The sequence below is a fragment of the Carettochelys insculpta genome, chromosome 1 (genome assembly GCF_033958435.1).
Source record: "Carettochelys insculpta isolate YL-2023 chromosome 1, ASM3395843v1, whole genome shotgun sequence".
Lineage (NCBI taxonomy): Eukaryota > Metazoa > Chordata > Testudines > Carettochelyidae > Carettochelys > Carettochelys insculpta.
In genome coordinates, this window is record NC_134137.1 from 104,030,820 (window position 1) to 104,056,124 (window position 25,305).

General features: G+C 40.1%; 1 protein-coding gene across 1 annotated transcript in view; it reads left to right on the forward strand.

Annotated features, from left to right (window-relative positions):
* The window catches only part of GPC6 (glypican 6), a 1,214,297-nt gene that overhangs the window by 683,682 nt on the left and 505,310 nt on the right, over positions 1–25,305 (forward strand). Inside the window, exon 3 of the mRNA XM_074983075.1 lies at positions 4,820–5,211. Coding sequence (XP_074839176.1) covers positions 4,820–5,211 — 392 coding nt within the window. The remainder of the gene's footprint in view (positions 1–4,819; positions 5,212–25,305) is intronic.

Genomic DNA, 25,305 nt, shown 5'->3' on the forward strand with positions numbered 1-25,305 from the left:
ACAGAAGTACCAGCAACTCTTCATCTCAGTTCATCTCTTCCGGGGGCAGGGTGCCTCATAGCTTGGTTCTTTGTCCAGAGTTCTGCATCTAGGCAAGATGTCTGCTTCCTTCACTGACTCTGATGCAATTGTACGGGAGGGCCCAGCTCTTGTACTTCCTGCTCTACCCCTGTGCTTCCTGTGTTGGGAGGAAGGCCTGGCTCCATCCACCAAGGGATGTGGGCTCATCCCGCTGTCAGGCTCAGACAGATGTCACTCTTCCACACTAAAGTAATGAACCATTACAGATTAAGATTTTTGTTGACTTTAAAATTAATCCATTGAGAGTTCTTCAATTTGAAAGTGAAAAGGTGTTAAATTTCCTTTAAGTGGATCTGAGATCTAATTTTGTTCTTTGCACTTTTTTATTAACCTCATAATCAGTTGCTCACTATTGTGAGATTACAGTGCTCATAAATTAAGCATATTGTTTCCTATCAAAGCCTAAAGAACAAAACAGAAATTGTTTAACTTTCAAATGGCACAATAGCTTATGATAGACAATGGCTTTCAAAATGCAGAAGACTGGGAAAGATGAGAATTGATTAAATGCAAGGCAGTTTGTAGGACATTAGCTTTCCTACAGCATCTTGTAAGTATGGCTTCATATTTGGACTGATATGCAATATAAGTTTCTAGAGATAGTTGCAGTTATTTAACATTTGTATTGTGTGATTATCTAAAGTCCCAAACCGAGTTGGGCTGGATTGTATTATAATCTCTCTACTCCAAACCTGTCTTCCCCTATTAGGCTTTCTCTTCCATGCCCTAATATTTTCCCTTTCCAAGGAAATACTGACATGTAGAATTTTACTAACCAAACATTTTTACTGCATTAAACCCAGAATAAAACTGCCATCTATGACTCACACTGTATCAATCTGTCTCCGCTCACTCCAGATCTGCCTTAAGTGGGGCTTTGTAATTAACTTATTCTTAATTATGTTAACCGGAGGGTGAGTTCAAAGCCATCATTCTCAAGGAAGACAGTGATTCATCAAGTCATTAGTACCTGTCAGCGTAATAGTACAAAGTAGTGAAAAGAAACTGGTTTTGGTTGTGGGAGGCGAGGGGGAGGGTGTAACTCAGGAACCCCTCATAAAATTGATCCCACATTTGGGTCACTAATACTTCCCTGGACTCCCAGCAAATCTCAAATTAGATATGCAGAGTTTACACACCTCCAACAGTCCAGGTTTAATATACAAGGGAAATGGAAACAGCTATTTTTCTATATTGGCAAATGCATAATGTAAAAACTGAACACTTTCTTAACTATTGTTCTCAGATATAGTTCTTACAACACTTAGTGGGTGCCTGCACTATCTTGGATCAAACTTGACAAGATGAGACCATTTTGACCTGCCTGACATAAATAGTTTTATCTCTGATCTTGAGCGCACACACACACACACTCTGAAACAAACTAAAAGCTTTTTGTAAAGCAACTATTTTGCTAGATTTATAATTACACAGCCGTTTCTACAAATGACACCAAATCTTGATCACTAACCCTACTACCAACTTTCAAAGACATCCAAATAGGTTAAAGGGGCTTCTATAACTCAGGTTTTAAAAAAGTCAGCCTTTCAAGAAAAGTCATAATACAGCCTTAACTGTGGTGGTGGTGGTACCACACCACTTGTGATATTACTAAGATTGCTATCAGTGGATTGGGAGGGGTTGGTAGAGAAGCCACTACAGCTTCCCTATGACATGCAAGTTGTTATCTAAGGGAATGTTAAGGGGCTGTAACCATTGGTTTTTTGGTTACTTTTCACGCATGAAAAACATCTGGAAGCGGGCCTAGAATCTGGCCTCAGTCTCACAGCTGACGTTAATTACCAGTCCCAAGGTGGGAACATACAAGCTTCATAACAGAGTTTGTAGGCAGGCTGTCACAAATGTCACAGTATGAAAAGAAACATTGGATGCTCAGAATCACATTGAAGATAGTTCAAAGCTGACAGCTGTATTAACACTTCCCATATCAAAGGGGTGGAGGTGCAAAATATCTTTTCAACTAAAAGTGGAAGGTCAGAATTAGTGGATAATTTACTTTATAAAATCCCCTGAATACGTCTCTGTGGATTTATACTTCAGACTCCTCTAGCTGCTCAGTACTCGAAGATTTCCCTGTGCTTTTTGGCAATACTATTACAAGGCCTTGCACCCCTCCCCCACATCATTCAACTTCCATGATTGCCCTCTGCATCTATCTATCTATCGGTCACAGTCTCTGTTACCTATAATCACGGGGGAAATCCTGCTCTCCAAATTCTACATAGTCCCTTAGGAGCTGTGAGACTGATGTGCGTCTATTACATGAGAAAATGAAACCACCTGAGGAGGCCAGTGATATAGCCCAGACCATGAGAATGTTGTAGAGCTCAAAATCCTCTCAGTCTCATCTCTGAAGAGAATTATGAAGTGAGAGAGGGAAAGAATTCATTTGATGCACAAAAGTGAAACAGACATATATCCAATTAACTTCTGACTGTGATACTGTAACAGGTATCAGATTGCAGAAGGGGTCATGGATTGGCCCCTTTGCCTCCACGGACAATGAGGAAAGATCATCTTCCACAACTTCAGCTACTAGTGCCTGGTATCAACATAAGACCCTGCCAGGACATTCATGTCCTTTCCCAGGAATTCTGTTCTTCCCAGCCTTGCTGTCAGGGTTCAGTTTATCTTTGAAATACCTATTAAATAGTGGAGCCATCTAACAAGACATACAGCAAATGTCAGACTCTCTTCAATGGAAGCAGATATTGTCAAGATACAGGTTTATATAGAGAAGTTCATAGAAGGATAGATATAAAACATCCTTACCTAGACTAATGATATCCAAAGCTTCATGGAGCACTGTAGACTGTGGCTAAAATTTTAAAAGCTACCTGTGTTATTTAGGAACCTCATATTTAAGCACTTTTGATAAAGTTATCCTAAGGACTTATCTTGAAAAGTATTGTATGAAGTGCTTGAATATCTTGCCTAGCAAAGAAAGGCGTTTTTTTTTCCCCAATCAAATTAGTGTCTGTCCCTGTTTGCCTTAGCTTGCCAAATTAGGATTTGACCACTTTCCTCAAAAAAATGGCCATCTGTCCAAAGAGACCATGCAGGTGTAGTCTCTTCCACTGATGTGGAAGCATGACTTTATCCAAGTCAGTACACAATTTGGAATGGCCTAATTATGAGTTAATGCACCATAATTTATTTCAATATACTAGTAAGCAACTTGCTGCTTTCATTTCTACCATTAATAGAATAGTTCTTCATGCAGGCTTATGTTAAATTCTTATATCTTCAATACTCTCATGTTTACATAGACACCTATGAGCATTTATTAAAACATTTTTCCCTTCCAACTAAATTTTCATCCACAAAACATATTATTCTAAACATTTTGTTCAAGTCTCAGTATCCCCATTGACCACACTGAACACCTTCTGAAAGTGCTTTGTGATCTTGCAAGCCCCAAAGGGGGCAGTCTGCTGCTCTCTTCACACCAAACAATTTGGGGAAATCTACCTCTTGGCCTCTCAGAATTTGTATTTAAGGAGTTCCTTGTAAGCCATGGAGATTTATGAACAAGTGCATGAACTGAAAACCAGATGATAAAGGTGTTGAATTCCCCAAAAATGTAAGGGAAGTCTTAAGAGAATCACTTTTGTGTAATTTCCTAGAATAAGTGTCTCAGTGGCAGTGAACTAACTTGCTTCCTTCACAAAGTCCTCCTGAGCTCACCTGTAAGAGAGATGCCAGAGGTGGCTGCTGAAGCTTCCATAAACCTGTTTCCCAATAAACATAAAATCCTGAAGTTGAGACTTTGAACAGGCTGTAACACAAGGATTGAGGAATAAAGGGTCTTCTGGAACAGGTATTACCTTCTGAAGGAACCCCATCTACATGGCAGCTTTTGCTGCTGGAAAAGGCTCTTCTGGAAGCTAGGTCTCACCTGAATATGCAAATGAGGCACAAGATATTTAAATCCACACCTCATTTGAATGTTCCTCTTCACTCATTAGCATACTCTTTCTGAAGGGCAGGCCAGTGTACAGACTGCAATCCGTATAATGCTGGAGTCAGAGAAAACACTGGTCCAAATGCCAGCACCGTGCTTCAGAATAGAAGTAAACTATTGACAATAGCAACATCTTTTATGTCTTATTTAGACTAGTAGTATCATTGAAAGGGAGTTCTCTGGAAGGTGGAATGCTTGTAGGATCAAGCCCCAAAATGTTTCAGATCAAACCTTTCAAGAATTTTTGAATGAGGAAAGTAAATTATAAGATATTACAGAGGACACGTACCACAGTGAAGAGTCATGAACCTCAATATAATAGAAGATTTCATTACTGGCCTTTTCCATTATTGCTGTAGTTGTACTCATATCATTACACTAATGGTTTCTTTTTTAGTACACAAAATTTTGGACATTGGCCACTACTGAGTGTTTGGCAACTGAATGGGATTGCTAGGACTAAACAACAGGGCAGTCTTCATTGCAGCTCTATCAAACGCAGCTTCAGAATTTACACTTACAGATTCAAAGTTTTTTTTTAACCTCTGGGGAATAAATAATCTTTACACATTTTCATTACATTTAAATGAACTTAGTTCCAGTTTAAGTAATAGACTTTTTTTATTAAACAGGTAAATGGCAACATTTACTTGAGCAGATTTTGCTGAAGGCAATACCATCAAGAAGACAAGAAACATGCTTTTGGCACTTTATTAACTTTGTTCTATATATGCCTTTTTATCTTCTCTGCAGAATTTTTCCGGGAGCTTCTGGAGAATGCAGAAAAATCCTTAAATTATATGTTTGTACAAACATATGGAATGCTCTACATGCAGAATTCCGAGGTATTCCAGGATCTCTTCACAGAGCTGAAACGGTACTATACAGGAGGAAACGTAAATTTGGAGGAGATGCTAAATGACTTCTGGGCTCGGCTATTGGAGAGAATGTTCCAGCTCATAAACCCCCAATACCATTTCACTGAGGACTATCTGGAGTGTGTAAGCAAATACACAGACCAGCTGAAACCATTTGGAGATGTACCCAGGAAACTGAAGATTCAAGTGACTAGAGGTTTCATTGCTGCACGTACCTTTGTTCAAGGGCTGACTGTAGGCAGAGAGGTTGCAAACAGAGTATCCAAGGTAACTTAAATGAGGATTTTTACGTTTGCATTTGTGCTTGAGAGGTTTTTCTTTTTAACTTGAGACATGAATTCTGAAAATGTGCCTATACCTTGATTATAAGTAAATGAGGTTTGTTGAGGAAACTATTGTCATTTTTCTTCTCTCGAGTCTACTGAAGTGACACCAGTACTGTTTTTGAGATGGCATCTGAGGCACCAACTACTAAAATGAAAAGTTTTTTTATTAATTTTGGATGCTTAATTTGATTACTGTCCATATTATGTACTGAATGAGGACTGCCTGAAACATAACATGCTGTCATGTAATTAAAGACTATCATAATGTCTGCACGCAAGGGTGTTGAATTAAGGTTGCACTGGTAACATTAATTTAAGCGTTCTCTAACTTTTGAGTGCTTGGCTTTGCAACCTTCATAACATTCTCCTAGCATAGTTTTTTTTGTCTGTTATGTAATTACACATGCATGAGCGCACACACACAGAGAAAGATTACTATTCATTAATACAGTTGTATGTGTGTATGTTTATATGCAATGTGGTTGTAGCTGTGTTTGTCCAAGGATATTAGAGAGACAATGAGAAGTGAGGTGATGTATTTTATTGCACCATGTTCTGCTGGCAGGAGAGTTCCTTACCCAAACTTACAGAAGGGCCCTGAGTAATTCAAAAACATGACCTTCTCACTAACAAAAGTTGATCCTGTAAAAGATACTACCTCATTAACTTGTGCATTTGTGTATACATTTATATTCACACAAAATCTGAATATATGTACATGCTCATTTTACATATATATGAATGAGTGAGGACATATATTTTAAATTATTTTCTTGCCCGTTATGTTTCATTCCTACTTCTGGGCACCGTGAAATTTTGAACATCTAATTGAATTATCTGACTGGATAGTGATAATGATAAGTTCATTATTCTTCACTATTGTTAAGTACTTGGACAAATATTCATATTGCAAAGAGTGCTACATTTCCATTTTTATGCATTTTTATTCTAGTTTTTCTTGTTATAGTCCACTTCAACATCAATTGGGAACAGATTACAAGGAGTTGTTATCAAGGAAAAATTTAGTCAAGATTTGGTTTCATATGTCCCCATTAAAATGTAAAAGAATTAATATTTTCTTAAACTTAGATTATGCTCAGAAAGCATGGCACATTGTAGTATTAAAACCTAGATAGATATTGTCACAGTTTAAAGGCAACTGGATCTGTGTTACCGCTCTGTGGTTCAGTCCGCGAGAAGCACCAACTTTAGATTCCCAGACTCCAGCTGTCAACATAGGTACTGGAAAAAGGGGTGAGGGAGTGCTGCAGCACCCCCCTGCCTTGAAATGGATTTCATTATAGACAAGGGTTTACAGTTTGGTTCAATGGTTCTCAGCAGCTCCACTATGCATATACTTCCAACCTCCCTGGCTGTCACTTTCCTTTAGTAAAGACTTGAGATTTCCTCTCTCCTGACAGGGGGCTTAAAGCTCCTGAATTACAGTGTGATATCCCTAAAAAGTCAAACTGTGTAAATAGGCCAGTGCCTGCACTTTGCCTTCCCTGCAAAGCCTATAACCAGTGTATTGTTCACAGTTATAAGGACCACACAGCTCCTCCTAAGGAAGCACATTTATTCTTAAGGTAGAAGTATAACAGATACAATATATTAAAATCCAAACAAAGTTCCTATATGCATGCTAAGATACTAACCAGAGGTCAGCCAACAGTCCTGTGGTTCTCCTAAAGTTCAAGTCCATCAGCAAGATTTGGGCCACCCTTTGTTTAGACTGGTGTTCCTGCCAATATTATGGATCAGAAAGCAGGCTCAGAGTCAGTTTAAACTCTGGTTATTTATCCCCAAAGCTTTTTCTTTGTCTGCTCTCTCACAAACAGCATTTGAACTAATATAGTTGAAAATTTCCAGCTTGTGGGTTGGACAGACTGACAATTTTCTTGGAGAATTTTGAATGTACTTTACTGAATTGGGATTAACGTCTTCGGATTCTTTTGTATTAAAAAGTGCAATTATGTATATTTTACGGTGGGATTCTATGCAACTCATTTAAGAAGAGGGCAAATATAACGTAATCTCCTCCTGTTATCAGCTCTTTGAAAGCACCCTCCTGGAGAGGTGTGCTTATACTAGCTCATACTGGATTTCCTAGGGACCGATAAGCACAGAAAATATCTGAGGTAAATACCCTACTTTGCACAGGCTCATGGCCTTCTAACTGATGCAATAAATGGTCAGGAATCCTAGTTCATGGAGGACATCAATCTTTATGGAAGGCTTAGAAAGACTGAAATCTGTTGAATACCAGTTTGCTGAGGACCAGGGGGCATTAGTACTGTTAATTCAATTGAAATGAGTGTCCAGTTTTGAATGAGAATAAAATCAATGGTTTCTAGAGGTAAAAGACCTAAGATTTAGGTGATGAACCTTAGGCTCAAGTGATCAGGTGAGATCTGGTGGCCTTTGTGGGCCAAGGTACCCACCCAGCTGCATCCTTTATCCCTCTTACGGGGGAGGGGGGCTGAGGGGAAGTGAAGGGGGCAGTGCTAGGAGTCAAAGAGAGAGCTGAATTCCAGGGGGGTTGTCCAGGAGAATTGCCCCATATGGTAAAGAGCCCTGTAATTTCTATATGGGTGTAAAAGAGTATGCAAGATGTGTAGGTAATACTCCTCTACTGTGTTAAAGTTTAATAAAGGCTCAGCAAATCTTTCCTTTTGTACCTCAGTTACAACTTAGAGCAACCATTCTTCAAAATGAGCACATAGCTTTAGCCTCCTCTTACCCTGCCACACACAAAAAGACAGATAGGCTGTGTCTAGACTAGGAGTAAAGGACTTCAGAGTAGTGCGGGCACTTTGAAGTACCTGCGGTTGACCCGTGGCTACACGCAAGCCGCCACTTCGAAGTTGCCACAGGGGAGATTGTGCCTAATGAAGTGCTGCATATGCACCGCAGCACTTCATTAGTAATCTCCTGACGCTCTAATTACCATGCCCCCTTTGAAGTTGGGGGCTAGTCTAGACACAGCCATAGAGAAACATATTTTTGTTGTTGTTTTGAAAGTTACTCACATTGGGCATGAATGTCATTTCCACTGTGCTGTCACATCACAAGACACAGTGACCGAAAAGTCCTGTCTGCTTAACTCTGAAGAAAGAAAAAAGAAGAGATTTTTTTTTTCAAAAATGTTTCCGCTGGTTGACCCAGAAGTCTTTTTTAAGCAATATCAGAATCTGAACTGGCAATCTGAATTCTTTTGGTATTCTGTAACTCAGAGAAATCTCCTTTATTCATCACTGTGTCAGAGGCTAGTATGACAAATTTTAGCCTCCATCTCAAACATAATGAAAGAGGGATTATTCCTAAAGAGAAAGTTGGCAGTATAGATTGAACCTTTTAAATCTGGTACTCTCTCACCTGGCAACATCTGTGGACTAGCAGAACCACGGATGTTGCAGTACCAGAGAGTCCCGGGGCTGGGGCCAGACTGGCATCCACAGGACAGGGGCTGGGGCCAGAGTAGCAGCTGGCAGCATGGCCATGGCCAGAGGCCCCCAGAAGCCCTGCTGCAGTGAGGAATTGGAGTGGAGCCCCGATGGAGAATAGGGCTGGGGTTGGAGCCCACACCAGAGTGTGGGGCTGGGGCCTGATCCCCCCACCTGCCAGAGCCCTGTGGCAGCCCTGGAAACACAGGATTGGAGGACCCCAGGGCCACCTGAGGCAGAAGCTGTGGATCTCCCCTGGTCCAGCAAATTCTGTTGTTTGGGACCTGTCAGGTTCAACCATGCTGGACAAGGGAGGTGAAACCTGTAACATTTTGGGGGCCCAGTACTCACATTTTCAGGTTCTTCTAGTACATCAGGTATAAAAGGGAGGTGGTAGGTGTTGCTACCAGGCTGTGATGGAACTGCTCCATCTGGTGTCACAGAGATACCTTCTTCACTAATGCCATTTCAAAGAACTGTAGCATTTTTATAATTTGAATTTTTGACCGTTTCTACTAGACACAGATATATGTACATATAACAAAATTTTTCCACCCATGGCTGGAAAAAAATAGAGTGAACACTGCTAGTGACCACATTATGAAATTCCTCAAGTTTAACTGTCATTATCCTTCTGGACTTCTCTTGCTTTACAACTTTTACTATTGCCCATGTATTAACAAAACATTATCCATAAAAATACTTTTCTTGCTGGATGGTAATAGAAAAAAGGTGTTTGGGTGCCACATGATGTTAAAAAACCCTTTGGAGAATTCTTCTGACTTTTCAAAAGCTCGTAAATTCTATGATTGTTTCAGAAAAATTGTTAACACTTGTGCATGCCTGAAATAATTTGCATAGTGTGGTTGTAGAATCTCCATCATTTAAGATCTTGAAGAACTATGGATGATATAGATGGTGCTAAGTCCTGCCATGAGGGGAGGGGACTGGACTTGATGACCTCTCGAGGTCCCTTCCGGTTCTAGTGTTCTATGATTCTGTGATATGTTGGTAGGTGGATTCACTCCTGGTCAGGTCAGTATTGCATCACCCAAGGAGGCAGAAGTTAAGTTGGTGGGAGAGCATCTCCTGTTGACATAGTGTACCATTGTAAGTCATAGAATCCTACAGCTGGAAGGGACCTCAGGAGGTCATCTACTCCAGCCCCCTGCCTAAAGCAGCATCAACCCCAAATAAGTCATCCCAGCCAGGACCTTGTCAAGCTGGGACTTAAAAGCCTCTAGGGATGGAGAATCTACCACCTCTCTAGGCAATGCATTCCAGTGCTTCACCACCCTCCTGGTGAAGCAGTTTTTCCTAATATCTACCTAAGCCAATCTAAGGTATGTCCATTTAGGTTATGTAATATATGTAACTTACCTGGCGTAACTTACATCAATTTACCTCATTAGCATAGATCAGGCCATGCTCTCGTTTCTAGCCACTCCATACCTGATGTGGAACTTATCACCTGTTAAGTCACTGCTGAGCTTGGCCCAGAGAGACTGTCTCAGGAAACTGAACACCATTATCATGAACATGAACATCAGAGCAGTAGGATTTAAATATTTAATATATTTAATATTATATATATATATATATATATATATATATATAAAAATTTGATTTGAAAACTTTTAAACTTTTCCAGGCACCTGAAATCAATTATATCTCTGCCTTATTTTTAAACTGATTAAAACCATTTTTCTTCTAACCATTATTAAATTATATTGATAACAGCCTTCTTTCTAAACCTTCTGATGTATGGGCAGAGTGAAACAAATCCAGTAATACAATTATAAGGTAAAGTCCTGGATTAGTGGTGAAAAATGGGCCCTAGTATAATTGTCAGTGATTACCTCTAGTTACAGAATGCCAGGCCAGTGCTTTTTAAATCAATCTCACAAACTCTGCATTTCATGGTTTATAAATAAACATTCACTGCTTTGTCAGAGCTATAAATAAAGGTCAATATTGAATGTCGCTCTGACTCAGAATGTAATTATTGTGGGAGGGGAGTTTACAAATATGAAAGGCTGATAAGGGAGTGTGATTAAGAACAAAAGCAGATAGTGCTTTAATGCTGGAATATGCGATTTGGAGGGAGTGATAAAGTGCTATGTGTAATGTACATTTTAATTGCATTGGCTGGAAAGAGATCTTCTATTAGGGAAATAGATATAGAATGAACATTTCCACTTATTTCTACTGGACTACAGTCCTCTAGTTCTGTTTGTTAATTTTGGGAAAGCGATATATAGCTGGCAGGGCTTTTATGTCCATCTTTGTGATTTTCTTTTACTTGTTTTGTTTTGTTTTCTTTGCCATGTATCTTTCCAAACATTACTTGAACAGGTCAGTTTCTTGTCACTTGTCCAGTGACAAAGGGCATAAGATTCCTAGATTGCTGTAACTTACCTTGTTGTGGAGCAGGGTGCTGACCTGGCTCAGTTTTCTGGTTTTCAACAGATAGATGCAAGAGAGACTCTATGCCTCTATCTTGTTTCGTTAAAAGTTTTTAGAGTCTCTAGATAGAATGATAGCAATGTGTTGTGTGTTTCCACATACGTATTCCCAAGAATATTAATCTCCTCTCTTTAGTACTTATACAGTCAAGGCTGTGTCTACACGAGCACGTTCTTTTGAAAGATTTTTCGAAAGAAGGGGGCTTTTTTGAAAGATCTTGCAGAACGTCCACGCACAAAAAGTGTTCTTTCAAAAGTAAATTGAAAGAGTGTGGCACTCCTTTCGAAATCACTCTTCCTTTTCCATGTCATGAAGAGCACCCCCTTTTGAAAGCTTCATTCAAAAGAAAATGAGCGTAGACCCTCCACAGGCCCCTTTTATCAAAAGAGCAGTCCAGGTGGGGCCTGATTTTTTGAACCCTGGCCTGTTCTTTTGAAAGAGTGGGGAGCCGTGTGGATGCTCTCTTTCGAAAGAGCAGATCGTTCTTTTGATCCGCTTTTTTGTGTGTGTGGATGCACTTTTTTTTAAAGAAGTTCAGAACGAAAAATCTCTGTCGTGTAGACGTAGCCTCTTTCTTTCACTGGTCACATCCACTGTCCTGATTTCTACAGTATATTTGTTTTCTCCTAATATGTATCAAGTAACAGACATATATCAAGGAAGGCATCTTCCTGAACATGAACTTTAATATTTGGAAAAGATTTGAAAGTATATAATTGGCTACATTTCCAGTATTTGACCTTGGAACACTAGACCTGGAAAGGATGTCTTTAGCTCCCTTTTTGCTTCCACATACAGTACAAATGATTCCAGTCTGAATTGTAACAGATTATCCTGATTCCCCACTTTTTTATAATTCTTCTTTCTTTCTTTTACAGTCTCTAGCCTTTTCTGATCTCTTAAACACCAGCGTATATCTGGAGTATACCTGCTGAAATCCATTGACATTGATACTTGGCAGATCATTGGCTGGCTGGTTATCTATATTCTTTAACTATACACTGTCGAGTCTTCAATCTTACATGTAGCTCCTTGTCCTAAACTCAGGGGCCGTTTCACAATAATTTTCGGGAAGAAGGGGCCTCCAGAAGGACTTCCTTCCTGAAGCCCCCTCCGGGGCTGTGCTTGTACATGGCGTTTTGGAGTCCGGAAGAATGGTCTTTCAGACTCCAAATCATGTGACGTTATGCTAATGAGGTGTGGGGAATTTGCATCCGTGCCTCATTATCATCTTTCGCTCCTTGTATTAGCATGCCACTTCCAAAGGAAGTGGCCTGTGTAGAAACAGCTTGAGTGTTTAATACTGTCTTCCAAACGTAAAAACTAATTAGCTGATGACCTTGATTGTCTCTGTCGAACCCTCTTACTTGGCTCATAGTGCACTTTCATCCTCATAGAACAGAAAATGCTCCCTAGTTAAGTTATGCAGGAAACTTCTAAATACATATGCAGAACTAAACCACAGACCATATCAGGATGACTATATCATAAAATACTAACACCAACCATTACCAATGTATTTGCTACCACAGAGCAACATTAATCTGAAGCACTACCCAGTATTACTGAGAAGTGCACATCTAAATTGATTTTTTCAAGACTACAGATTAAAGTTAAACTACTATAAAAGATCTTGGTGTGGCATTTTAAATCCTAAGCTAAAAATGAGGTGCAGAGGTTCTTCATAGTTCCTAGAGTGAGGAAATGTTTTAAGAGATAATGACGAGTCAAAGCTCTTCCATTGCTCACTAGTGTCTCTCCTGCTGACGTTGCTGGATTTGGGCCTTCTGGAGCACATCTGTGATTAATCTTCCTGACGTTTTTAAAATTTGCTGCTTTAGCACAAGAGAGTAAAAAATAATACAGAAGAGTCATAAGAAGAGTGGAAGAAAATTAAAAAGTCTGAAGGTTAAACAATGTTCAGAGACTTGTACCATCTTTTATCGTGCTGACTTTTTAGAGCTACTGCAGTTTACAGATCATTTATCTGAACTATTTTAGGAGATAGCCAGTAGGAGCAATGTTTTCTAAACATGATTTGATAAAAGCAATTTGTTACATTTCTTACGTGGACCAGAAACATGAAGAATAACAGAAATTTCTTCCTTCAGATTTGTACAGAACACATTACTGGAGAAAATATCTGATTTGTCTAAAACTCTACTTGTTGAGAATATTACTTAGAGTTGAAATGGATGTCTGTTGACATTATTATACCTTAGCTAGTAGCCTCATTGGCTAGAAGTTGAAGAATTCAGGTTTCTATGTTATGTTTAAATGATGAAGTGATTAATCCTGAGTTATACTTACGGGATCAGGTTCAAATCTCATTTGTGCAGGTGTCAGTACAGAACTGATTCCATTAACCTCAGATGAGATTGGACTCTAGGTTATTATCTCAAATATAAAAATAGTATTCCATTTTAAAAGAAGCTGTATTCAAATATCAGTGTAGGTGCAAAGCGAAGCACTCAAAAGTCAGGAAATGACAACACTGAGATCTGTTGGTAACTTTTAAATTACCCCCTTCTGTGTATTGCACTGTCTTGGTTTTTTTTTTTTTTTGTACACAACACAAAATCTTTATTTTCTCTCTCTGAGCATAAAGATGACTCAAATTTTTTAAAACAGAGAGAATTCCTTCCCCGAGTGAGCACAAAATGCAGTAGATTGAAACACGAAAAGACAGAACTTTGAGTAAAGTGTCAGGAGCTGAAAATAACTTTTTTTTTAAATGGAAGGACTGGACTATCTCAGCTACAGATATCTGTCACAGAGAAAGCGCTAGTTGCAACTCCATTTTCTGTGTAGCCTGTGCACCCTCCTCCTTTTCCTCCTCTGCTTTTACCTCTCTTGGGGGAGAATTTTACAATTTTTCCATTCCTAGACCTGCCATGGACTGTCATTCCCTCTTTATGAACAGTGCTCAGTCTACAGATTGGACTGAGCCCAGGTACCTGCAGTGCTTCCCTTTGTGAGTCTATCATCAGTGCTAAGTATGATGACCACATAGCTTCTGAAAACAAAAGAAAACAGAGTTTGTTTATTTTTCAGGAGAAACAAAGCTTTTGGAAAAAGGGGATTTTAAACAACATGCACTCCATTTTCATGTATCACATACCTAAAAGCTTACCATTCCCCAGTGGTAAGCTAAGTAGATCAAACTTCTTTAGACACCTCGTCAGGTGTGCGTTTCGTCAGGTGTGTGTTTCTTGGATTGATTCCTCTGAACAACTCCCTTGTTTCTTAAGAGAATCTTCCTTTTAAAACCTACCAGACTTCTTTTGATAATCTTTGATTGAAGACCTGTGCTGGCCCTATCTCTTACAAGCCCTCATATGTTTTTGAAAAAAATAAGTAACTGCTTCAGCATCCAGTATTGATATTTTTAACAGAACAGTTCCAATGTAGTCACAGCATCAATAAATACACCCTTCCTCTAATTTAAATATTAAACAATGAGAGTGAAAATGAATGTACTTCTGACCATTTCCCAACTGTGGCAATAGATGCACAGTCCATTCTGAAACAAAGCATTAGCATTATAGTGATACCAAAGCAATGGGATATGCTAGCAGTTTCCCCACTTGTTTATTTACCATTTTCCAGCTAGATTACTGCAAGCATTTATTCTGGGAGCTGACTAAGAAAGGCACATGAAAGCTGCAGCTCACCTCTTGGATACGACAAATTGGTGACTACTGTTACTTGATGATCTGTGGTGGATCGTCGTCCAAGTCAGGGTCCACTTTAAGGTCCTGTTTTACAGCTTCAGAGCCTCAGTGGGTTGGGTCCTAGCTATATAGGTGATTACATCTACCTCCGTGGACACTTCTGTCAAATGCACACCTGGCTAATGCAGCCAGATCCTTTACAGTGAATGGCCCTGAGCTATATAATTTGCCAAGGAGTGTCAGTCCATGCATCAGGTCTTTGTTGTGTCATCCTACACATTAGCTACCCATAGTCAGGATCAGGTGCAATTCTACCATTTTCAGTGATGAGAAGACCTGCTTAGTGTGCTGACAGCTGGTATGAAATATGTTAAATCTACAAACTTATATAGTTCAAAGCAACATGGAAATATTTCCAAAGGCATCTTCCTCTAGTGAAAAGGTATTCAAAGGCAGATTTGTGTCTCTGTCCTGTCCTGATATCTTTTACCAAACATTAATTGAAGAAGAGTTACTGAAGGAGGGTGAAAGTTGATTCACATAAAGATGATACAAGGGTTAGTCTTATATCCAACACTCACCTGCTACACTAGGCAGATTAAACTGATAAAACAATCATCACAGAACAAGTGAAAAATATGCAGTTGCAACCTTAGGTGACCGTTTCATAGGCTGGCTTGGACACTGCAGTACAGAATATGCAAAGGAAAGCCCTTATATAATGAGAAGAGCTTTGTTGGAAGAATCAGCTTCAAACCTTCCTCTTCTTTTTCCAACTGTAAATTTAAAAAAGAAACAACTGGGTAACTTCAGTGCTAGACAGTAACCAGGTTCTTCCACCCAGCTCAATAGGCATGCATCAGCAGAAAATGCTTTGAAGGCAGTGGAAATTAGGAAACCTTTATGAGGAGGCTACAAAGCCACAAAGGGGAGGTCAGTATTCAGTTTCCATCGACTTCCCATAGGAGTTGGACAGCTAACTCCCTTTACTTGTGTATGAAAAGCACCTTTGAACATCTCCCATCCTTTAGCCAAAATTCATAAAGAACATGGGATAATACAGTTTGTAGTCAATTTTTGTCATATCTAGTATTCCATTGCTATTTGAAATGCTCTGTCATTTAATAGTAATCCTGCTAACCATGATCTTGGTCACTGGGTATTAGAAATGCTATGCTTCTATTCATTTGTGGCTGGAGGAGGTGTGTTTCTGAATTGACTTAAAATCCTTAGTAGTTGACTGTCTGCAATGGGAGATAGCTTTATGTCTCCTACTCGGGCTTTCTTGGTGATTTTCCCATAATTTTATCCTATGTATGGAACTTTACATATATATCAGTGTTATATTGCCACCGAATACTTTGAATGTGAATGTTATATTGCCATGGTTGCACTTTTCCACCCACCAATTTGAGCGGAGAGGGGCCTGAGGTAAGTACCTTTGTTTTTCACTCGGGTTGATCCTTGGCTTTGAGTTTGCAGTCCAAAATAGTAGTGTCAGTGACACTGTCTGTACATGATGGGTGGTTAGTTTACCATTTGGTTTGCAATCCAAAAGAAAGAAGGCTGAAGGTAAATTTAGACTTTTCTCCTTGAGATCTTAAACTAAACTTCAGGGAAGCAAGCTGCCATTGCATAAAATGTGTGAAATAGAAGCCTGGGGAAAGCTCTTGATAGCCTATCTGTCATGCATGACATATGCTTTTGTATGTGAGATAAGTGCTGAGCATGTTTCATCATCTCTTCTTGTAGTCCCTTTATAGTGGAAGAGAGAGAGAGAGAGAGAGATCCTGGACCACAGTATGAGCTGTTGGCAGAAACTACCACAGAGACCTTCATGACTGAAGCTCTTCTGAGAGTCCTCAGGCTGTGTTCTTGCCCAATGTACTTGGCTAAGAAAATCTCTTAACTCTGAGTGAAAATTTTTTTATTGCTGTACAATTCATTCCATCTGAGCTTTCAGCATTTAATACTGACATGGAATACATTGGCTATAAACAGTTCACACCCTTTTGGAAAAAAAAAACAGGGAGTGAAAATTAGTGGATGGAAAATACTTACGGCTGTTTTGTAGTCATCTAACTTTTATGTCCCTGAAACTAACAGAGGAGACTGTGCACATCTCCCAGTTTGACACAGAATTTTAGTTCCAATACTAATTTTCTTACTCTTCCTTATTTGCTATTTTAGCTGAAAAACAGAATAAAATGGAGAAGTATAAGGAGAAGAATTAGTTTGATATAATAAAACATATTATTTAAAATATGCAATTACAGAAGATGTAAAATACAGGTTGAACCTCCCTCACCTGGCACCCTCAAGACCTAGTGGGTGCTGATGATGGAATTTGCTGGACCACGGGAGGTCAATATTTTCTAGCACATTACCAACACTTCCACTGCTTCGTGGGCTCTTAGAAGACATTTAGGGGTAAATTACAGCTAAATAATACCACAGAACACTGAGAGCCAGGACTGGTGGTTATAAACAAACTTTATGGGACCATGGGAAACTAGGCTACACCCATGATAAGTGGTTGTCCAGGTAACTAAAATCATGCTGGATTATGGAGTTTGCCAGATGAGAACATTCCAGATTAGACGGGTTCAACCTGTACAATGGTCTGGTTTATAAATATTGCACATTAAGTTTTCAATATGGATCCAAATGATGAAGCTCTTCCTCAGGACTGTTTAGTGAATTTCCCTCACTAAAAGTCAAGAACTTGCTGTTTTGACCTGGTGCTTTTTAAAATGTAAAATACATGAAACTCAAGGTATTTTTTTTCAGTTTCTTCCTTTCAAACACACTAACTGATCACTTAATTGAATAGTAACAGAGAGGGAGCCGTGCTAGTCTATACACTATCAAAACAAAAAGCAGCCAAGTAGCACTTTAAAGACTAGCAAAATAGTTTATTAGGTGAGCTTTCGTGGGACAGACCCACTTCTTCAGACCATAGCCAGACCAGAACAGACTCAATGTTTAAGGCACAGAGAACCAAAAACAGTAAGCAAGGAGGACAAATCAGAAACAGATAATCAAGGTGAGCAAATCAGAGAGTGGAGGGGTGGGGGGAAAGGTCAAGAATTAGACTGAGCCAAGTATGCAGATGAACCCCTATAGTGACTCAGAAAGTTCTCATCACGATTTAAACCATGTGTTAATGTGCCGAATTTGAATATAAAAGCCAGCTCAGCTTCTTCCCTTTCCAGAACGGTGCGATAATTCTACTTCAGTAACACACATACCTTTAGGTCATTGACAGAATGCCCCATTCCATTAAAATGTTGACTAACTGGTTTGTGGATCTGGAGTGTTTTGATGTCTGTTTTGTGCATGTTGACCCTTTGTCTAAGGGAGTTAGAAGTCTGTCCAATATACAAAGCACCTGGGCATTGTTGGCACATGATGGCATATATGATGTTAGTAGAGGAGCATGAGAAAGTGCCCATGATTCTGTGAGTAACCTGGTTAGGTCCAGTGATGGTATTTCCAGAGAAGATATGTGGACAAAGCTGGCAGCGGGCTTTGTTGCAAGGAAAGGTTCCAGGGCTGGTGTTCCTGGGGTATAGACTGTGGCTGTTAGTGGGGATCCTCATGAGGTTGGGAGGTTGTCTGTAGGAGAGAACAGGCATGTCACCCAGGGCCTTCTGGAGTGCAGCATCCTGATTAAGGATAGGTTGTAGGTCTTTAATAATTCGTTGCAGTGGTCTGAGTTGGGGGCTGTAGGTGATGACAGTGGTGTTCTGTTCTTGGCTTTTTTGGGCCGATCTTGGAGCAGCTGGTCTCTGGGTATTCGTCTGGCCCTGTTGATTTGTTTTTTTTTTACTTCTCCTGGTGGGTAATTCAGGTTTATGAATATTTGGTAAAGTTCTTGTAGTTTTTGGTCTCTGTCAGTTGGATCAGAGCAAATGCAATTGTACCTAAGAGCTTAACTGTAAACAGTGGATCTAGTCACGTGTGCAGGATGGAAACTAGAAGGGTGTTGATAAGTATAGCGATCAGTAGGTTTTGGGTACAGTGTGGTACTGATCAGTCCATCCTTGATTAGTAATGTAGTGTCCAGGAAATGTATCTCTTGCATGTTGCAATCGAGGCATAAGTTGATGGTGGGGTGTACATTGTTAAAGTCTCTGTGGAATTCTTCTAGATCCTCTGTACCATGGGTCCAAATCATAAAGATGTCATCAATGCATCTTAAGTACAGTAGTGGTGATAGGGGACGAGAGCTGAGGAATCGTTCCAGGTCAGCCATAAATATATTAGCATATTGTGGGGCCATGCGGGTGCCCATAGCAGTTCCACTAATCTGGAGGTATAAATGGTCCCCAGATTAGTGGAACTGCTATGGGCACCCGCATGGCCCCACAATATGCTAATATATGTATGGCTGACCTGGAACAACGATTCCTCAGCTCTCGTCCCCTATTACCACTACTCTACTTAAGATGCATTGATGACATCTTTATGATTTGGACCCGAGGTTCTAGAAGAATTCCACAGAGACTTTAACAATGTACACCCCACCATCAACTTATGCCTTGATTACAACATGCAAGAGATACATTTCCTGGACACTACAGTACTAATCAAGGATGGCCTGATCAGTACCACACTGTACCCAAAACCTACTGATTGCTATACTTATCTACACCCTTCTAGTTTCCATCCTGCACACGTGACTAGATCCACTGTTTACAGTCAAGCTCTTAGGTACAATCGCATTTGCTCTGATCCAACTGACAGAGACCAAAAACTACAAGAACTTTACCAAATATTCATAAACCTGAATTACCCACCAGGAGAAGTGAAAAAAAAAAAGAAATCAACAGGGCCAGATGAATACCCAGAGACCAGCTGCTCCAAGATCGGCCCAAAAAAGCCAAGAACAGAACACCACTGGTCATCACCTACAGCCCCCAACTCAGACCACTGCAACGAATTATTAAAGACCTATAACCTATCCTTAATCAGGATGCCACACTCCAGAAGGCCCTGGGTGACATGCCTGTTCTCTCCTACAGACAACCTCCCAACCTCATGAGGATCCTCACTAACAGCCACAGTCTATACCCGAGGAACACCCGTCCTGGAACCTTTCCCTGCAACAAAGCCCGCTGCCAGCTTTGTCCACATATCTTCTCTGGAAATACCATCACTGGACCTAACCAGGTTACTCACAGAATCATGGGCACTTTCTCATGCTCCTCTACTAACATCATATATGCTATCATGTGCCAACAATGCCCAGATGCTTTGTATATTGGACAGACTTCTAACTCCCTTAGACAAAGGGTCAACAGGCACAAAACAGAGATCAAAACACTCCAGATCCACAAACCAGTTAGTCAACATTTTAATGGAATGGGGCATTCTGTCAATGACCTAAAGGTAAGTGTGTTATTGAAGTAGAATTATCGCACCGTTCTGGAAAGGGAAGAAGCCGAGCTGGCTTTTATATTCAAATTCGGCACATTAACACATGGTTTAAATTGTGATGGGAACTTTCTGAGTCACCATAGGGGCTCGTCTGCATACTTGGCTCAGTCTAATTCTTGACCTTCCCCCACCACCCCTCCACTCTCTGATTTGCTCACCTTGATTATCTTTTTCTGATTTGTCTTCCTTGCTTACTGTTTTTGGTTCTCTGTGCCTTAAATATTGAGCCTGTTCTGGTCTGGCTATGGTCTGAAGAAGTGGGTCTTTCCCACGAAAGCTCACCTAATAAACTATTTTTCTAGTCTTGAAAGTGCTACTTGACTACTTTTTGTTTTGATCACTTTATGGTGTGTCCATTTGGCACTATTATGTTTTAACTATCTGCATTTCTCATGAATTAATTGCCAGCTGTCTTCAAAAGATAGTTCAGTTTTGATATCTCACCTTACAGAAGATTTAGTAAAATAAATAAAGTGCAACAAAGGCATCAGAAATATAGAAGAGGAGCCTACATCTAATTAATGATTAGGACTGTTTAATTGGCAAGGAGAAGAGAAGAAGGAGATTTTGTAGAGGCAAATAAAATAGCAGAGGTTATAAAGCAGATTAATTGAATGGGTTCCTCATGAAATTAAAAGGCATCCAACTTAGGGCCTGATCCAATTCACACTGAAGACTATAAAATCAGATGGAAGAAAAAAATGCTTTATAGTGAACCTGAAGAATTTATTGCAAGGGGATATTGCTGTGGGAATCTGAGGCAAATAACAGTATTTTTCAAACAAGGAATGGTCATTTAAATGCATATAAAGAATACTGGCAGTTACAGTAGACAAAATGAACATAGATTGTTTGTGTTTGTAGATCAGGCTACAAAAGGACCACTGGTGAGAGCCAAGGGAAATTTTCCCAAATGGTTTAGTTTAAGCACATTATAGGAATTTACTATTTTTTTAAGCATTCAGTATTTCTGCTGTCAGGGTTTACATCTACACTACACACATAAGCTGTGGCCACACTAGGCCAAACCTTCGAAATGGCCACGCTAATGGCCAAATCAAAGAATACTAATGAGGTGCTGAACTGAATATTCAGCACCTCATTAGCATCTGCATGCTTCTGGCTGTGGCACTTCGAAAGCACTGCTTTCGAACACATGTGGCTCGGGATGGCTACACAGGGGTCCTTTTTGAAAGAACCCCGCACATTTTGAAATCCCCTTATTCTCCTCAGCTGAGAGGAATAACGGGACTTCGAAAACTGCAGGGTCCTTTCGAAAAGGACCCCCGTTTAGCCTCGTCGAGTCAAGCGTGTTCGACAGCGGCACTTTTGAAGCACTGCGGCTGGAAGTGTGCAAATGCTAATGAGGTGTTGAATATTCAAATCAGAACCTCATTAGTATTCTTTGATTTAGCCATTAGCATTGCCATTTCGAAGGTTTGGTGCAGCTGCACAGCAGTAGCTGTGCCACTGTAGTGCTTGAGGTAGAGATGCTCTAAAGAGACAAGAGAGAGCTCTCTTCACCACTTAATTACTCCTGCCTCCATCAGAGGTGGTAGCTCTGTTGGCAGGAGACACTCCCACTGATATACCTTTTGTCTACACCAGCTCTTATGACAGTATAACTAATCTAACTCTCTTCAAGTAATGCGAATAATTCAAGTAATGAGAATTCAGTAAGTTATATTTAAGTAACCTAGACAAGGTCAGAGACAACAGCCAAACCATAGACAGACCAATTACTCTTCCTAGGAATAACTCCTATGTCCTGTGATATTGGATTGCACACAAAATAGCAAAGCAATCACATAAAACAAACCAGCGCAAACAAATAAAATTCTCTGTTCTTAACAACCCTACTTACTCTGAATATCTGTTACCAAAGTTGCTATCTATGTTTTGTTTGCTGGTTCAGAATTGCTGGAGGGGCAATATTTATACAGAGGTTCTAACAAAAACAAAGTTATGAAAATGTATCAATATGCATTTTTCATCTTTTTAGTCAATTATTTATTGGCAAATACATTTATTCCTCTCTCTATTAGAATGTTCCATGAGTCTGGACTTGAACAAGAGCTGTAGCATAGCAGCACAAAACAATATTCAGAAGAGGGATTAGCAGGAGAGAAAGCAGAGTGCTATATCCTAGAGTATCCTTGAAGACAGTTTTGAACAGTTCTCCTTCATCATTTCATCTGCAGAGGTTCAGTGGTACAAGGACATTCCTCAAAGAAATGTCAATACAGTTTGGGGATTTATGAGCAAAAATACAAATGTCCAATCCACTCGCATTAACAGAGCTGATGTATTGATCTAGGACCTATACATTTGGGTGTGTAAAGCACTAACATATTCTTATTGTTGCCTATGATATGACATGGAACAGACACTCATGGAAAAGATTGTTTGAAAAAAGTTTCATTATCAAAATGCACAAAATCACCTTCAATTTTACCTTCATCATCAAGGTAAGATACCTCTTCCTGAAGTCTATACGTAACTTCTTAGTAGAAACTACACGTATGCATTTAGGAAGCTCTCTAAAGTGGGTGAGCTTCACTGCTTATCCATACAATGATCCTCTTGTAAATTTTCTTGTCAGCATTCCTCAACCCCTGTAATTGCAGGCCAAAGGTGACTGATAATGGACTATGAAGATTTGCGACCGCTCATGCTGGTAATGACTGAATGTTGTTACTGTTTGATTACTGCTTGGTGGGCCTGCGTGAAATGTGTAGATGATTACAGCCCTATTACTTATGGCCAAGTGTTTATCTCATAAAAAGCCTACTATCATGATGGGTGTCCTTGAAGGCAGTCTCATGAGGGAGTCCAACAATTTATTTTACATTTACTTAACCCTTTGTGATAGCTTCCTTGTTGGCCCCCTAGGCCTATGTACTTTGTAGATTTTTATTGGGTGCCTCGGAGACTCATGATGGCCCTTCCACTGCCTTGGGTCTTTCCAGAGGCAAAAGTCTCCATTTACTGAGCCTTACTCATCATAAGCAAGTCGCGGGAGGGGGCAAGACCCCTTCAGAAGGTACTGATGCCCCCGTTTTTCCACTAAGGAGGCTCTTCAGGGGAATGGTGGAAGGAGCCCAGGCCCACCCACTACTCTGGGCTTTGGCCCAGGGAACCTAGATGGGAAGCAACTAATGAGGCAACTTCTCCCATTGCTTCCCTCTAATATTTCCTCCCACTGTATCTGGCTGAGCCACTCTGTTCTTAAAAAATCTCAGTTCTTCAGTCTCTCTTTCTGGTCTGTTCCTCTTCTGCTTCCCCTTTCTGCCTTATGGCGGGGGAGGGGGGACCTTTTATAGCGAGCCAGAAGGCCTTAACTGGTAACAGGTGTGTGATTAAAATTTTTCATCTGCCTGATTACTCATGGGCCTCAGCTGCCAGTGATGGCTCCTGGGCTACACTCTCTGTGAGTTTATGTGGGGAAGAAAATGGCATTGACCCAGATCCCAGTGAACTTGCCTTCCCCCAGTCTCTTGTAATGTTCAGCCTGTGGTCTCCCACACCTTTCACTTTTCAGAGAGATGTTTAGCCCTCCTATCTCAGAGCTAACTGCTCCATTGGGGAGATAATGCAAATCTGGCCTGGGCTTAGGACAAGGCGAGTAAGGTGGTTCCCCAGGGCCCAGTGCCTTCAGGGCCCTCTGATGCTATTGATTATTGCCCATCACGTGGCTTCACTGTCAATGTGCCATCTTGAGCCCCACCCACTGCCTGGGCCCCACTGAGCCAGCTCTGATGTGAATGCTACATGTAAGTACGTGGGAATCATATATATTCCAATCAGCTGTATCTAGAATTCCAGGAACATAAGTTCAACTATGCTGGGTCAGTCCAATGATCGATCTAGCTCAGCTTCCTGTCTTCCATTGGTGGCCAATGCCAGGTGCTTTAGAGAGAATGAAAAGAACCAGCAATCATCAAGTGATACATCCCATGTCACCCGTGGCCAGCTTCTGGCAAGCAAGCTAGGGACAACATTGCTGCCCATCCTGGCTAATATCCATTATGGATCTATCCTTCATTGACTTATCTAGTTCTTTTTTTAACCCTGTTATAGTCTTCAACTTCACTACATCTTCTGGAAAGGAGTTCCACAATTCGACTGCATTGTGTGAAAAAATACTTCCTTTTGTTTGTTTTAAACCTGATGCCCATTAAAATAATTTGGTGACCCCCCACCTCCCACCCCTTCAGCTCTTGGATTATGAGAAGGCTTAAATACCATTTACATTCTCCACACTGGTCATGATTTTACACAACTCAGTCAAATCCGCCATCCAAGCTAAAAAGGCACAGTCTTATTAATTACCCATTTGGAAGCTGTTCTGTAGCCATAGTCGTTTTTCTGTAACATTTTCAATTCCAACATAAAATTTTAAAGATATTTTGAGCACATCTACATGAAGTATTCAAGATGTTGGCGTACCATGGATTTATATAGAGTCAAGGTGATATTTTCTCTTATCTATCTCTTCCTTAACCATTCCTAACATTCGCTTAGCCTTTTTGACTGCCAGTGGACACTGAGTGGATGTTTTCTGAGAACTATCTACAATAACTCCAAGATCTCCTTCCCAACTGGTAATAGCAAGTTTAGATGCCATCATTTTATATGCATAGTTGGGGATTATACTTTACAGTCTGCATTACTTTGAATTTATCAGCATAAAATTTTGTCTGTCATTTTGTTGCCCTGTCACCAGGTTTATGAGATCTTGTAGCTCTTTGCCATCTGCTGGGGACTTAACTGTTTTTTAATCATTTGCAAAGGCGATGGAATCAAAGAAATGTAACACTAAATGAGACCTCAAGAGGTCAAGAGGTCATCTAGTCCATCTACATCTGCTGAAGCAGCACTATATATACTTATTATAAATAGTAACAGAGAGGTAGCTGTGTTAGTCTGTATTCTAACAAAACAAACAAGCAGTCATGTAGCACCTTAACGACTAACAGAATTATTTTTTGTTTTTTAAGGTGCTACATG